The sequence below is a fragment of the Lepisma saccharinum genome, chromosome 1 (assembly GCF_977018435.1).
Source record: "Lepisma saccharinum chromosome 1, izLepSacc3.1, whole genome shotgun sequence".
In the NCBI taxonomy this organism is placed as follows: Eukaryota; Metazoa; Arthropoda; class Insecta; order Zygentoma; family Lepismatidae; genus Lepisma; species Lepisma saccharinum.
In genome coordinates this window covers 190322824-190339068 of record NC_139229.1, presented here as the reverse complement: position 1 = coordinate 190339068, position 16245 = coordinate 190322824, and the positions used below count along the sequence as shown (strand labels likewise).

At 38.2% G+C, this 16245-nt stretch overlaps 1 protein-coding gene across 1 annotated transcript in view; it reads right to left on the bottom strand.

Moving 5' to 3' along the window:
* The window catches only part of LOC145990928 (cholinesterase-like), a 31806-nt gene extending 20913 nt beyond the window's left edge, over positions 1-10893 (bottom strand). Inside the window, exon 1 of the mRNA XM_083126469.1 lies at positions 10389-10893. Within this exon, the coding sequence (XP_082982595.1) occupies positions 10389-10875 (487 nt within the window). The 5' untranslated portion in view covers positions 10876-10893. The remainder of the gene's footprint in view (positions 1-10388) is intronic.
* Between the last annotated feature and the right edge of the window lie 5352 nt (positions 10894-16245).

Genomic DNA, 16245 nt, shown 5'->3' with positions numbered 1-16245 from the left:
TCACTGGCCTCACTGTGCAATTCTACCGAGCGGTTTGATATCTCAAAGTTCTCCAAAAAAAGGGTCTCATTAAATGATTTTATATGTTTCATTTTAACTATCATTCTATTACAGTATTTAATTAAGGGTGTTTTTGTGATCTCCTTGCATAATTTGAATTTCATCGGCATTTCATGAAACGAGTGCACGTTATCTTGAATGATGATACCGAGACGAGGACGAACAGACCTTCATTATAATTAAAATCGAGACGAGACCAACTTCATAGTCCGGGTGCCAAATGCCTTAAAGTGACATAACCTGGTTTTCAGGTATGTGACTGTGTCTGAAAGCTTATATTAAGTACATTTCAGATCCGATTGATGCCACTCTGCCAACCTTGAGTAATTTGAGTAATTCAAGATGGCGTCCAATATGGCGGACTTTCCAGTTAATGACCTATATCTCAGTAACCAATGGTCGTAAACAGAAAAAAAATATAGTCTTGATCCTCATTAGATGGACTACGAGAAAGATTCTGTTTTGATTTTCGTTAATGTCAGTAGTTTTACCGTAATTTATAAAACAATCCTTAAAATGTGTAATTTTTCTAGTATTTTTTGAAGTTTTTGCCTTGTCACTTTTGAATGATTTAAATGACAGGAAATTGTTTTGAATAAAAGTGGTAGCTCAATTCATACGCTTTAAAACCATATAAGACTTTATGCATTTGAATGAAAAATACGCTATAAAATATGTCCCAAGATGGAGGATAATGCCAAAAAAAATGCATTTCTATTACAGGCCGGCGGCTAAGTTCAGAATCATTGACTTTTTGATAAAAGCAAGAGACTTAGCTTAATAGGATTAAATGTTATATCATTAAAGATAGTTTCAGTCGAGTAGCAAATCGATATCTGCGCCCTGACGGCCACCACCTTGAAAATAATCCGGCATATTGGATATTATTCTAAGAAATGTTCCAAATGTGTAAACTTTCATAATGAATCAATTTTTGAAAAATAAGAAATAGAAGTTTTGCAGATATCTCCAGCATCTCAATAGCAAATTGTTCTCGTTGTGGTTCATCAGATGTAAAGACAATTAAGGTTTGGCATGACAAGTTCCTAGCCACTGGGAGTATTAACCGACAGTCAGATTCTGGCAGGAAACGCATATCTGATGAAACGGTAGAGGTGATCAGGGAGGCCTTCGAGAGAAGCCCGTCAAGGTCGGTTCGCAGAGCGTCAGGAGAGCTGAACATCCCTCGCTTAACTGCGCACAAGGTGCCGCACATACGTCTTCGTTTGTATGCATAGAAAGTGAAGGTTGTTCAGGCGCTGCAGCCACAAGACACACCACAACGAGAACAATTTGCTATTGAGATGCTGGACCGAATCCAACAGAACCCCGACTACCCTAACCTCATACTATTTGGGAACATGTCAAGAATAGCAAAAATATTAATGTATGGTGTTCACTGATGAAAGACAGAATTATCGGACTGTTTTTCTTCATCGAGGAAACAGTAACCGGGAAATGTTATTTGGACATGCTTTGACAATTTGTTGTCCCTCAGCTCCTTCCTCTGAAGCCAAATTTGATCTTCGAGCAGGATGGTGCACCACCGCACTGGAGTTTGAATGTTCGTAAGTTTCTGGACGAAAACGTTCCTACGGCGATGGATAGGACACGGTGGACCAATCAGGTGGCTACTGCGATCTCCGGACATAACTCCCTCTGGATTTCTTCTCGTGGGGTTATGTAAAATGCGGTCTACACTTCACCTGTATGTGACCTTTGTATATCCGCAGGAGAATTGAAAATGCCATCAACTTCATCACTCCTGACATGCTATAGTGAGCGCAATAATCGAGATCGAGTATCGGCTAGACATTTTGAGGGTTACGAAAAGAGCCCGCGTAGAAGTCCACTATTTTTTTTTTTTAAAAAAAAGAGTTTCCTTACATAATGCCACAAACAGCAAGGCTCTATGTCGAAGAGTTTCCTCACAATTGTAATTTAAAATCAGGGATATCTCATGTGGATACCCCGTACATTCTCTAAATGTGAAGGATATGAAGACCTGATCAAATAAGGAAAAAGATAGGGGTTCATTTCATCTATAGACTTCTAACAAACACTTCCTAATATTACAAAATATAAAATACTATCGTTTGGGTCGAGAATTATTAAGTCTTTCAACTCGCAGTTATTCTCATAAAATGTTTTGTAGCTTCTATGCAAAACTTCTATTTCTTATTTTTTCAGATTTTTTTTTTTAAGAAGTTTACACTATTTAGAACATTTCTTAGAACACCAGACTTTGGTAGGGGACACAGTTCCCGAGATATATCAAATCAAAATATTTCCAATATGGCGGATTATTTTCAATGTGGTGGCCGTCAGGGGGCAGATATCGATTCGCTACTCGACTGAAACTATCTATAATGATATAGCATTTAATCCTATTAAGTCTCTTTCTTTTATCGAAAAGTCAATGATTCTGAACTTAGCCGCCGGCCTGATCTTAAAGATGCACTTTTTTGGCATTATCCTCCATTTTGGGACATATTTTATAGCGTATTTTTCATTAAATGCATTAAGTCATATATGGTTTTAAAGCGTATGAATTGAGCTACCACTTTTATTCAAAACAATTTCCTGTCATTTAATTCATTCAAAAGTTACAAGGCAAAAACTTCAAAAAATGCTAGAAAAATTACATATTTTAAGGATTATTTTACAAATTACAGTAAAACTACTGACATTAGCGAAAATCTAAACATGATCTTTTTCGTAGTTCATTTAATGAGGATAAAGACTATTTTTTTTTCTGTTTACGACTATTGGTTACTGAGATATAGGTCATTAACTGGAAAGTCCGCCATATTGGACGCCATCTTGAATTACTCAAATTACTCAAGGTTGACAGAGTGGCATCAATCGGATCTGAAATGTACCTAACATAAGCTTTAAAAAACAGTCAAAACATTCTATTCATACCTCAAGTCAAGCTTTTCCATTTAGCACCCGGACTATTATTTTTTTGAGACTTTGGAAAGCTATGTATGATATTTGAAATTCAAAATTACTTTACTATGTGACTCATTCGGATACATCAAACGGATATAAAATTGAATATTTATCGTAATTGCAAAATGAATACATTATTGGTAAGTGTGTACTTGTGCAGTGTGGTTGCAAATATTCAGGTTGAAATTCCGTTTACAAGGATTCGTAGCGGCGGCAAGAGGAGTCAAACAGAAAAACGTTGGTAAGGAAAGTTGGTTCCGTTCATGACCTGTACATGCTGTGAAATTTTGTGCGGTAACGCGCTGTGTATGTTGCTTACATTATAAATTTCGAGACGAGTGTTTATAAACCCGCAGGGGTGGGGGTCGAGAAGTAATTAAGTAGGCTGGGAGGTAATTAATTAATCATCTCTCAAAATTATGTGAAAAGTGAAAATGGAGTTCATCGTCTTGTTATTGGTCTCAGTAACACGAAAATTTCTTCTCCAATTAGTGACCGGTTTAATCTACGTTTCCCGTTTCATCATAGAACATTTCAAAGTGTCATTAACAATGGTTTTCTTGATATTGAATGGTCTCGAGTTGCCTATGTGAGCATAAGGTGGACTAAACTAACAACTTTAGTATGATGAAAAGGGGTAATGTTTGTTCTTTCCAGTCACATAGAGCGAGGGAGAGAGAGAGAGAGAGGGAGAGAGAGAGAGAGAGAGAGAGAGAAATCGTTTCCAATTTCAAGCTAAGAAACTATTTGCATAGGACATGTTACTTTGTATATTTTGTTTGGAATTCTGAATTTTTGTTATTTTGTTTCGTTTTTTCTGCCACTTTTTGCCAATCGCCACGATGAGGATGAGTGATTATTAAATTAAGTTGACAAAGCAACAATCTCTCATGCATCCCCTAATTACTCCTATACGTATCACATCTACTGTGGCATGTTCAATTGGAAGAGTGTCGAGTGACATCTCGTTTGTTATGTGACAATAAATCGTTTTTATGTTTCAAACTTCCAGGATCGGAGGTAACATGCAACTGTATGATGAAAGTCAGCAGGTGTTTTCGAAATGACCTCCTTGCAGAGGTTAAGCGGAACTTTCGTCTGTAGGTATGCCAATTTAGTTGCGTTACATGTTCGATCCCCGGCCGGTTCAAATCCGGGAACTTTTCTAACGTTGGAAGTGGCCCCGGCGCCCACCCAGCGTCGAATAACATGGGTACCTGGGGGAAACCCTGGGGGGTAAAGGCGGTCAGGGGCGTGATGCTGATCACATCACCCCCACTCACGACCGGATCAAGAAAGTGTGGGGCGTTACCCCCACACCCCCTATACGCCTTCATGGCGTGGTGCTAAGCACAGGGGAGCACTTTACATGTCCATGTCTACTCGAATTTGTGTTAAGTTTTTCAAAGAGATTTGCAGGCTGCTTGTTGCCTAGTATGCGCTTTGTATGTCTGAAGAAGCAAATTTGGATTAGGCATTTTCTTTTTTCAAATATCATACTGCCGACCTCCGCGGCGGAGTTGTTAGAACAGCTCGCTACGATGCTAGGGATCCCGGGTTCGAATCCCGGCCAGACATGTACGTATGTTCTTTTTGAGTATCTATTTATCAATTTAATCATCACTCATCCTCATCGTCGCAATTAGCCGAAAGTGCCAGAAAAGCGACGCTAAATAACAAATATCAATGAATCAAATATCATACCAAAGACTCGAGCGAGACCGAGAATCTGTGACCGTAAGTCTCAGTCTCGTCTTGATTTAACAGAGGCTCGGAACTTCCTGAGTCTGGTTTCGATAAAGAGCATTCTATTGTCACGGATGAGACGCCAAGACTAAATTTTTGGCATTAAAGTTGCTATTCTACTGATAGTTAAGCAATATTTTCCTTACAGGTTCTGTACAATGAATCATGTTTAAGCAACAGTGTTTTGTTTCGTAACTACCCTTAAAATACTTTCCCTGATTTATAGCTATAAGTGAACAATTTTGTGTCACTGGTGGGACACTGTCTCCTTACTTAATAAGAAATTTATGTTAATTTCTATGAATTTTCAAATTATAAAAAATTAATAACTTAAGGCAAAGAAAGATGGAAATTGACCTATTAATATTCTAGTAGAGTTGAAGGAGAAATGTAACAGTTAAAGGAAAAATTAATTGATTTTTAGTGCCACGTGTGGAACACAATACAAGACAAAAGTAAATAAAAAAATTAACGAACAATATGTAAAATACAGTTTACCTTCTAATTTAATTATTTATACTACTTGAATTCTTATCCAAATAATAAGTCTAGATTGCTGAGTCACAAGATAGAATAAAGATACAGCACTTAATTTAATTTCAAAAATTGAAATTCAGGCGCACTTTGACATAAAATGCCCCATAAGCCTCGAAATATTTGGTCTTGCTCTCGTCTTGACTATATTACAAGGCTGTTTCGGTTTTGAACTTCGACACAAGACCGAGACTTAACATTTTTTAAAACTGAGTCATTATTTTCGAATTGGTGGAAAAATCCTCTTTTTGTAATTATAACAGATTAAAAACATACGTGCATTCGTAAACGGCCGTTGTAACTACACACGAAAAACACAATTATTATACATTTTATTGGTTATTGTTTTTGTTATTCCATAACAATAAATACGAAATTACATACGGATGCGAATACGTAATGAAGTCGGTCAACTTTCGGAAAATAATGCTTCATATGAAAAGAATGATCCACGCATAAAAAAAAAAAAAAAATGTTTGAAATTGAGAATCGTGTGTCGCTAGATCGCTTCATTTTTATCAAGGTGTCTCAGAAATAAAGGAATATTACTTAATCGATTTTCCTTCAATTAATTTTCTTTGTTGAAAATCTAGATCAGAAGTGCGGATTTGTTAACCTTCATCGCCCTCTGTGGTCACGGGTCTCCCTTATCGCACAACGTAATTCCAACCTTGTGTTCTGCGTCACCGCGCAATGCTTTCATTGTTACGCTAAATGCCTAAGTTGTTAGGTAAGGCTTGTTAGGTTCAGTTCTCTTAGCATAAATAATAGATTCGCAGTGTACACTATATTTATGCTAAGACAACCAAACCTAACAACGTAGGTCCGCATCTAACATCAGAACACGGTGTTTGAATTATGTTGTCCAATAAGGGATGCCCCTCTGGTCACAGCACTGCTCAGTGCATCCGCTAACCAGCTAAAGGGTCGCAGGTATATACAAAATTATTTCTACAGACTTAACAACTTGCTTTTAATGCAATAACGTTAAAATTATTTGCACATGATGTTCCGTTTTGTTACGCACTGGCGGGATGATACTGTTATATCCCAACAAACAAAAAATTCAAGCAACATAAAATAAAATCCTTCAAAAATATTCTTTCCAAACTACCAAAGAATACAAAGAAGACGTATAGCACAAATAGGTTAATAGCTATTGGATCTATGTGAACTGGAAATTGCCGCCACTGAAAATCCAATCCACAATATCTTAATTACAAGTCGATAATGATAACATACTAATAATGTTAAGAGGCACCAGCAAAAGCGGTGGGGATGATACCAGGCCCGTAGCCCGGCAGGGGGCAGGGGGGCTGAGCCCTCCCTGGAACTGCCGTCAGCCCCCCTTGGCACAGCCTTCAGTCCCCGGGATATTAGGCAAAACTATTTTCTTTAATTTGTTTGCAGTGAAGAGTAAAAATGTAGACAGCAGATATTATTTTGCTCACAACTTTCGTGAAGGATAAATTCACAGAACATGAACAACAGCTAATACATTTGTTCATCTTATTTATAAGAAGAAGTATAAGTAGCGGCAAGTATTTTGAAGATTGTCGTCTAGACTCTAGAAGGTTCTTTCATAGGGCAGTTTCTTTATCTGTACGTTCGCTGCCCCTGTTGCGACCTCCCGTTTAGACAGAAATCTGTGACTTGGATGTCATTATGCAAATTCCCTCCGCATCTGCGTCAAAGGTTAACAGCTCCCATGATTTGGAAACGAAGGGGGGTTTCATTGCTTCCGCCGGGGGTGGAATGCATTGTAGGCACTATGATTGAATATTGTGCATTTTTTTTAGTGTGATATAAATATCTGTATCATCAAAAGTAGTATGGGGTGTGTAGCGAGGGATGATGTCAGTAGCAGTCAACACTTCAAAAAAATGATATTTTAAAAGATATAGAAAAAATTTAGTATTTGTATGATATTTCTAAAATTCATATAACTTAATGACACGTAATTTACCTTCATTTAATACTGTTAAACTTCGGAAAATTGGACTGGGTTACAGAGCCCCCCTGACAGCCCGTGAGCCCCCCCTGGAGATCAATTCTAGCTACGGGCCTGGATGATACAAGTCCCCCCTCAAGCCTCTCCTGCGGAGACATGCAAGGGGAACTTACATAAATCGAGGTTCACAATTTTTACTTCTAGTTCTCCTGCGCTAGAGTTTTACACATAAAAAAAATCTAACTAAGAATTAACACTACCATTGATATGCAATAAAAATCGAATAAATTAAATTATGATAATGATATATGGTACACCCAACGGCAAAAGAAACAGTAGGCGAATTGTCCATCACCATTTGCATTCGGTCTGTATTAAACAATATGATGATAATGAATTGAAATAAAAACGTCAATAAGCAGAGGGCAATCAATGCCTGTTTCGCACCAACATAATTTCATTCCTTAAAACAACACAGGATGTAGAATAAAAAGTAATGAAAATAACGGTGGACAATTTGCCTTCCATTATCTTTGCCGTTGACTGTACTTTGCTAAAACGTGGGTCTCAGAGTTTACCTCGAAAGTTGATGTTGATTTTATTGATTTGGTTAATTTTACTTCTGCTTTCCTGCCAAATTTGGCTAATCGCGAAGGTGAGGATGAGTGATGATTTTGATGAAGGGACACTGACAAAGAACACCCATGCACAGGCCAGGATTCGAATCCGAGACCTCTGGCTCCACCTCGGATCTGTGATTATAAGGCGACAGCGTTATCACTACGTCATCGGAGATGCTCAAAATGAGCAAAAAGACATTGAGATAAGTTTTTCATTTTCATGTTCTATACGACCCGTGAAAGCTTTTCGGCAATGTACGCCGACATCCTGCATACACGCCCTCAACCTATGTATTGTGCGCGCGCGCACATGCATGCTTACAGCTCATGCTATCATCACCCATGAAAAAAAATGGATTAACTTATGAACTTAGGTGGACTCGCATAAAACACGTGTTAAGATCTTACTGACTGAACAACAACAACGGAAACTACATATGTTAATATGTCTTGGGTTATCGCCAGGGGCAGAAAAAATTCAAAGTCGGGTCAAAATCCAGATTAGATCCTGAAATTCGCAATTCCGCATGAAGTCATACAATGGGAGGGTTTAACGGGTCCAAACCCCTCTCATTGCTTTAATAAGCATTGTGCATTAATCGAATAATGGCATCAACAGTTGATCAAATCATTGTAACATCGGAAATCATTTTGAAAATATAACTTATAATGAATGGTGTACAATAATTTTATTTTATCCATATCTTCAGAATAAGTTTAACAGTGTTCATTACGTTCAAAATAAACTGTAAAATAGCAAAATTTTCGAAAAACTATTCAAAACGCACATAGATATTTTGATACATAAATTCAAAATTTTGCAAACAAAGATCTCAATATTCACAATGAAAAATATTGTAATTGTTAATATAATTAGTGAAAAGATTAATTCAAATATAGGGATAAAAGTAAACATATTACAAGATAAATGGAGAGAAGAAAGGTCAAGTGATGGATATCAATGTTCAAATGACAAGTTAGAAATTTTTGCGAATTCCTACAGATTGCAAAAAATTGTTTGGTTAATTATAACTGGACCTAAAGTTTAGAGTAAAGTGCAAAGTGCCTCCACAGGGGATCGAACACAAGTCCTCTTGATTACATGTCAACAGTGTTACACTTACGCAATAAGCAGGAGCACCACCTTCTAGAGAAATAATTCTCTAACTTTTGGCGGACGGTTTCAGAGTCTGAATTTTTCAAGTTTTTATCAATATTATCGTAAGTTTTGATTTACAATGACAAAATATATAATATTAAATTGTCATTTTAACTGACAGTATTGAAAGCGATGTCATGCAAATGTAGAATTTATCTCAATTTTCAGTCTCTTTTTTTTTTTGTTGGAGCATCTCTTTTCTTCCACTTTTGGCTAATCGCGACGATGAGAATGAGTGATGATTAGATGAAATTGATGAAGGGACAATTAAAAATAACACCCATTCCAGACTGAGACGGGAACTTCGCTGGCGAGATCCGAAGACACAGGTCTTGAGAATGTGGCATGACAGGATAACAAGGTTAGTCTGCGACTAGATGTGCTAAAACCTTAACCTATATATTACCAAAACATCGAATTATCTCAATATTGAAATAAGTACAGTATTTTTTTAAAAAATTGCCAGCTTCCATGGCGGAATGGTCAACGTAAAGCACGGACCTCCCCCATGGCGCAGTGGTAGCGTCATTGCCTTGTAATCAAGGGGTCCCGGGTTCGATACCCGGTGGAGGCACAAGTGGTTCGGATCCCACTTTAAACTGTAGGTCCAGTCCCGATTAGCCTTACTGTGCATAAAGTGGACTTAAAACAGCAACTCAAACCAAACCAAACTCAACGTAAAGCACAAATACGAAGCGAGAAATACCAGGTTCGAACCTTGAATGAGCATGGGAGAATCTCTGTGCGTGTTTCATCATTCATTCTCATCGTCGTGGTTAACCCAGGAGTTAGAAAAGCAACGTAAAATACTAGAAGTAGATAGAACTGTTGAGTATGTTGGTATTTTTCTTAGTTTATGCCAATCTTTTGCCTACGTAACTAATCGCGACGACGATGAACGATGATTATGAGAAATTAAATGGCACTCAAAAAGTTGATTGATTTTAGTTTATCTTGCTTCGTTTTTCTATCCCTTTTGGCTAATTACGAACATGAGGATGAGTGATGATACGATGACATTGATGAAGGGACGCTCACAAAGAACACCCATGCCCAGAACTGGATTCGAACCCGAAACCCCTGGAGTCGTAGCGCACTGCGCTAACCACTCCGCCACGGAGGACAGCACACAGAAAGGAACACCCATGTCCAGGCAGAGAGTCGAACCCGAAACCATCAGTGGCGAGACGCAAGTATGAAAATATCAAAATGCCTACATATTCGCAAACCCTCAATGTTGTTGAAATACCGATGTACTTCAATGTGAGAGAATTTAAACAAAATGCAGGCCCAGAAATGTGCTGCTCACAAGATATGAGTAAAAGAGCAAATCTAGCTCAGGCCGTCGTATTACTGTACTTACCAACTCTGTAGTTGACAGTCACCACGACAACATCTCCGTTCACAGCAAGCCAAGTTCCATCAAACTGCGATGCGTCGGCGAAGTTAAACCCTTCACCCGGGACCCACAACATGGCCGCTCGAAGCTCATTGGTGTCGGTTATCGGGGAATAAATATTCAGATACAGGCAGTCCTCGCTTCTCTCTGAAGTCCCTCGGGAATGTATCTGGGGATACATCACTTTGTCCAAGTGCGGAGGTTGTTGGCACGCTGGTCCGAAACTTGTTGCGTCAATCTGGGACGTTTCGTCGTTCGAAATGTACCGCGTTGGTTTCTCGAATCTCTCTGCTACGGCATATTTGACTCCTAGGTACTGTAAAACATTGCCGTATCCTGTAGTTACGAGCTTTCCTTTTAATCTTCCTGATGTAGTTGTCAACAATTTATCACTGTCGACAACTACAGAAAACAATGCTAGCAGGAAATTGTAAGAAAGTATGAACTTCATTGCGCTACACTTGCCGAAGCTGTGTGCAAGGGCTACTGTCGAATTCTCGACCGTGTTTGATAGGTTCAAGCAATTCTCACGATACCACAGGATGGGCGGAAACAGTGTCAGCAAATCCAAGGGACGGTGGGGACGAGACTTTTTTTATATACTAACTGACGACAGAGTGAAATTCAAGATCAGCCGAAATGAAGGCGATTCAAGGTTGATTCGACGTGCACAGAAGTCATCGTCACGTAGATTGGATAAATACAGACGTGTGCATTTTTCGTGTTTACTTAGATCGCGCTGGCCATAAGGTCATACAGTACTCCATTGAAGCGAAATTGTTTCTCTGGAGCGTGTGCCAGTCTGGATGTATCACAGGATGACTGGACATTGGACAATGCAGATGGGGTGATGGCCCTCCTCTCTAAGGCGACTTTTAGATAGAAAAATAAGCGATCCCCTCCACGAGGCATTTAAATCTAACATTAAATTGCCATTTTATATCAGTATACGTAGATTGCCCCCTCTGAGGATTAAATAAGCGATATCCCCCTAAAAGAAATATCCTCCACACGAGTCGTCTCAAACTAATAATTGATCTTCGACTCAATTAGAAGCAAAAGCAATTGCTTGAATTGAATTGATTGAATTGTTCTTTTAAGTCAACTCTATTAACAGAAAGGCTAATCGGGACTGGACCTACAGTTTAAAGTAGAATCCAAACCACTATGTGCCTCCAGCGGGTATCGAACCCGGCACTCCTTGATAACAATACGACGACGCAGCCACTGCGCGATTGGGGAGCAATTGCATCCTGTTTTTACATTAAGACATCACTCTAGGAGACATCTAGAACTAACAGTAAACCTGCAAAGGATTCTAGGGAACGACAGTTAAAAAAATATCATTGGCCTTCTCCCCCCCCCCCCCCCACCAACCACGAGAAAGTGTAGTTTTCCCCCCACTGAGTCACTGCAGCTTTGCCCACCTTTCACTGGACATTTTTAGTGGCTTACAAACTGGGTTAAAAACACTAGCAGTCCAGAATTATTTTTTTTAACAATTATTAATTACCATTAATACAATGGTAAGAGACCTGTAGGAAGGCCAAGGCGAAGATGGAGGGACAACATTGAGATGGACCTAAGGGAAATCGGTAGGGATGGAAAAGAGTATATAGATCTTGCTCAAGATAGGGACAGATGGAAGGCCAGTGTTGCTGCAGCCATGAACCTTCGGGTTTAAGAAGGCTAGAGAGTTAACAATTATTAATCACATTTGGAAAATTTTGTAAAATTAATGCGATCATAATCCCCACACCTAGCCAGAGATCAAAGTCAGGACCTGTGGTTTCGTAGCACGCTGTGCTCATCCATGTCCAACGGGAGTAGTCTGCGTTCCCAATAGCTACTTCATAACTACTTCAGTTTGAAAAGAAAAGAAAAACTATAAGGAAGACATTTAGAAGTAAAAGAGCGTGATGTTCCTCAAATTTCCAACTATTTAGTCGCTAGTGCGTAGTGTTGCCCACGAGACGAGACGAGACGAGACTTTGGTCTGTCCCGTCCCGTCTCGTGAAAATGCTGCCTCGTCTCGTGTCTCGTCTCGAAAATATTCGTTTGTCCCGTCTCGTGTCCCGTCTCGAAGGGTTCTGTCTCGTCTCGTCTCGTCCCGTCTCGTTTTGTCTCGTCTCGTCTCGAAAAAGTGATCCGGGATATCATGCCAACAAAAGTCAGAAGAAGCAGAAACACGAAATATTTTTCCGGAAAGTGGGATAAAGCTCCAAATATTTTACCCATTGCGTGGTGAGAATAAATAAGGTTCGTTAATCATGAGGACATTAATATTAAAAATGCAGTTTTTGGTTACTGATTGCTAGGTATCTTATAAAATCTACCTTGTGGTTTTTCTGGCTTCCCTACAAGAGTGCTCTTTTCATTACTGCTATATCTTTTGGAAGTTTTGAAATGTTTTCCACTAGACCTTCTTTCTTTCTGAATGTCGAACTTCCGTGCACTATGAAAATGTACATTTCTTCTTTAAATTCTAAGCTTGGCACTTGGGAGAAACAAAAAAGTTTTTAAATGTGTAGTACGAACACAAAAGACTATTTAAAATTTCAATACTTAGTATATTACATTTATTGTTCTTAACATTGTTAAACATCTTCTATGACATAAGTTTCAAAAAGTGTTACTTTGTGATATTGTGCTGTTTCTTATGCTCAGATTATGACGCACATACTTCTTTGTTTTCTCTTTAGCCTCTAAGTCTGGTACCACCACTGCTTGATCTAATTTATCCTTCGGCAAGCACGCATCTAGAAATATATGTCGGGGGAGGGTGTCCGAGCCAAGTGTTTCAGAAAAAATGATAATAATAACATTAACGACAACAATTAAGCAAATGTGTAAATTAATACATTAATATAATTCATAGGTCTATTCATTTGTATATGTAAATTAATCAATTCTATTATTATTATTACATGAAATGTTACAAAGATTGTAGAAGAATAGTAATATAACAGCACGAATATTAGCTAATATCTAGCTTACGTGTAGTTAAGATCGCCAAAATTTGCATAAAAACAGCTGTCCTGGCAAGAAGTTTAATGTCAAAAAAGGTGATGAATTGAATATTTGCTGAATAACAAAAAAGGATGTTACATCCAGTTGACGAAAAATAAAGTTCCTGATTAATATTTTATGCTCATTATTATAAGTAGTAGTGTACATAAATCTTCATTGATACTGTCATTCAAAGCCGTATGATCGCAATAAAATCCTTGTTCGGTAGGAAAAAGTAACCCTCGATTATGCTAAACAAATATATTTTTTTTGTTTAGCTAGAGCAAGGCCCCAGGAGGATGCAAGAAGCCGTTCCTGCAAAAGTGTATGTTGTACGAAGCGAAGAAACGTGACAAAACCACCACGTATGGAAGGCAAACCTGCATATATTTTATATCGCACATTTACAGAGCCGTGCCTCCTGAAGTTATAAAAATCCCAACTTCAATGATTATTTTAGACATGCTATAGTTGAAAAAAATATGTTTAGATGCACCAAAAGTGCATCATTATCAGATTATGCATATAACGTGTTATTGAAATCAAAAAATTGTGTAAATGGATGCCTCCCCGATGGTGTTGTAATAACGTCGAGGTCTTGTAATAAAAGGTCCCCGCGTTCGATACCCAATGGAGAAACAAAGTGGATCGGATCGCACTTTAAACTGTAGGTAGGTTCGCGATTTAGCCTATTTGTGAATCAAGTGGACTTAAATAAACAATATCAACCTTAAGAATATTAGAATCCACTAATTCACCCGCACCTAAGTCAAATTTCACATATCCCTTTTCATCCTCGTTCATAGACTTCCTGCACTACTCTTGTGCATGTGTGTTGCATCCCACCAGGTGCGAGAAATGTGAAGTTATTCTTTCCCTGTACTGCGTTATTTCTTTTCATAACAGTAAGGCTAAATTATCTGAACTTTTAAAAAATGTGCAAAATACGTCTCTATCTTTAAACAACCACCCTTTCTCATGCATGCGCAAAATAATCCCACTCTGTCTCAGAAAACCTCTTCCTACGATAAAATGAAGTAAACAACTCTCAAGTCTCAACAATTATAATTTTTTGCTTAAATTTCCTATAATTTATACAAACAGTAGCACATATCACGTTCTTTGGTGCAACACTGTCAACAGCTAATGTTACTTTCCTCATCCTAATAAATTTACTTACAACCAGTGACGGTGCCAGGGAAACGTGACGGGGAGGGGGGCGGAAGGGGGGCAACAAAATATTGTAAGGGGGCAGTCACATCAAAACGCCCGAAAACACTACACACAGACACACACACACACACATTATTATTATTATTATTATTATATTCATGTATGGTGTTTTGTGGTGTTTGTCTTTTATTTAGAGTGGACGTTTACTGCCTAAATTTACTTCTTGATTACGAGTTTATCTCCACATGATTCGTTTTAATGAAGACATTAATTCTTTTTTATTGGTAAGTTGCGTTGTCTCTAGTGGCCTATTTCAGTATTGGAAGACATTCATAAGTTTATAATTCATCGTCTTTCTTGAGATGAAACTACTGATATAAATATTTAAGTTATAAGATAATAATATAAATGACGAAAAAATGCTTCGAAGAGTTTAATTTTCTTGCAAAATAAACGTGACGTTGGAAGAAATGAATCTTCTTGAGTATTAGAAACAATGTGAAGCACTTCACCTGTAGGAGAATTCTGCTCTATGTGCTTTGGAGAACACATTGCCCACCTTTGGTACGTCCAGGACTTGACATTTCTTCTCAATGGCAAGAACAGCCAAATGAGGCAGTTTGCATCCAGTATCCTGTTTCGAGCAAGCCTTTTCAAAGATTTTGAGGACAACCATCTTCGTAATGCTGAAGAGTTTTGGGCAAAATATGTGTTTCACCTTTCAGGGAAATGTTATCACAGTTAAAAAAAAATCAGACAAAGGTTACAGTTATCTCATAATTTAAGAAATATTCTGACCCTGGCATTACTTACTCTTACTCTATCACTACAACGTATGTCTGCGCTACACAATTACAGGCACCTCTGGAGTTCGTGGGAAGTTGTTCTTCGATTTTGATATGTACGAGAAACAGCGAAACTGCATCCAATGATTGAAGAGTGGCAAATCCTAATAAGCGTTCTTTTACCTGCCCGCGATATGTTTTGAATCGAATTTTAAGTGTAATTTGCATTTTAAGGTTCACGTTCAATACATTTCCAAATAATATCCCCTCATTAACTTCAAGAGTATGGAAGAAATTCACTTTGTTAAGGTTTCCTCAGACTCATCATCTCGAAATTCAATTCCCTGAATAGTAAGAAACCGCGATGAATCCACAAAAACTGACATGTAGTGACGGGTTTTCTTCGATCACCTTTGGTCCTGGGTTCGATACCCAGTGGAGGCACTTTAAAGTATAAGTCCAGTCCCGATTAGCCTTACTGTGCATAAAGTGGACTTCAAACGCCAAATCAACCAACCAACCAAGTCTTGAATCAACTTTGAATGTCTTTTAATAATTAGCGTTGTCACTAACGACCACGATTAGAATAATTTGCCCGTACTACAGATGATGTCTTGTGGTCCTGAAAATATTCGTGATGTTTTAAAATCATCCACATTCAACACTCCCAGTTCTTAAGACTGGTTAAAACTTAGGTTAATCTCGGCTATTACAGGACATAAATGAATGAGAAATCACCTATGCCCAGGTCGACGCTCTAATCTTGGACGAAGCAAATTAATATTTGTTAATCAAGTTGGTATTATAAGCAGGAAAGTGATATCATGCAGAATACACCACTTTGAAAAGGTGAA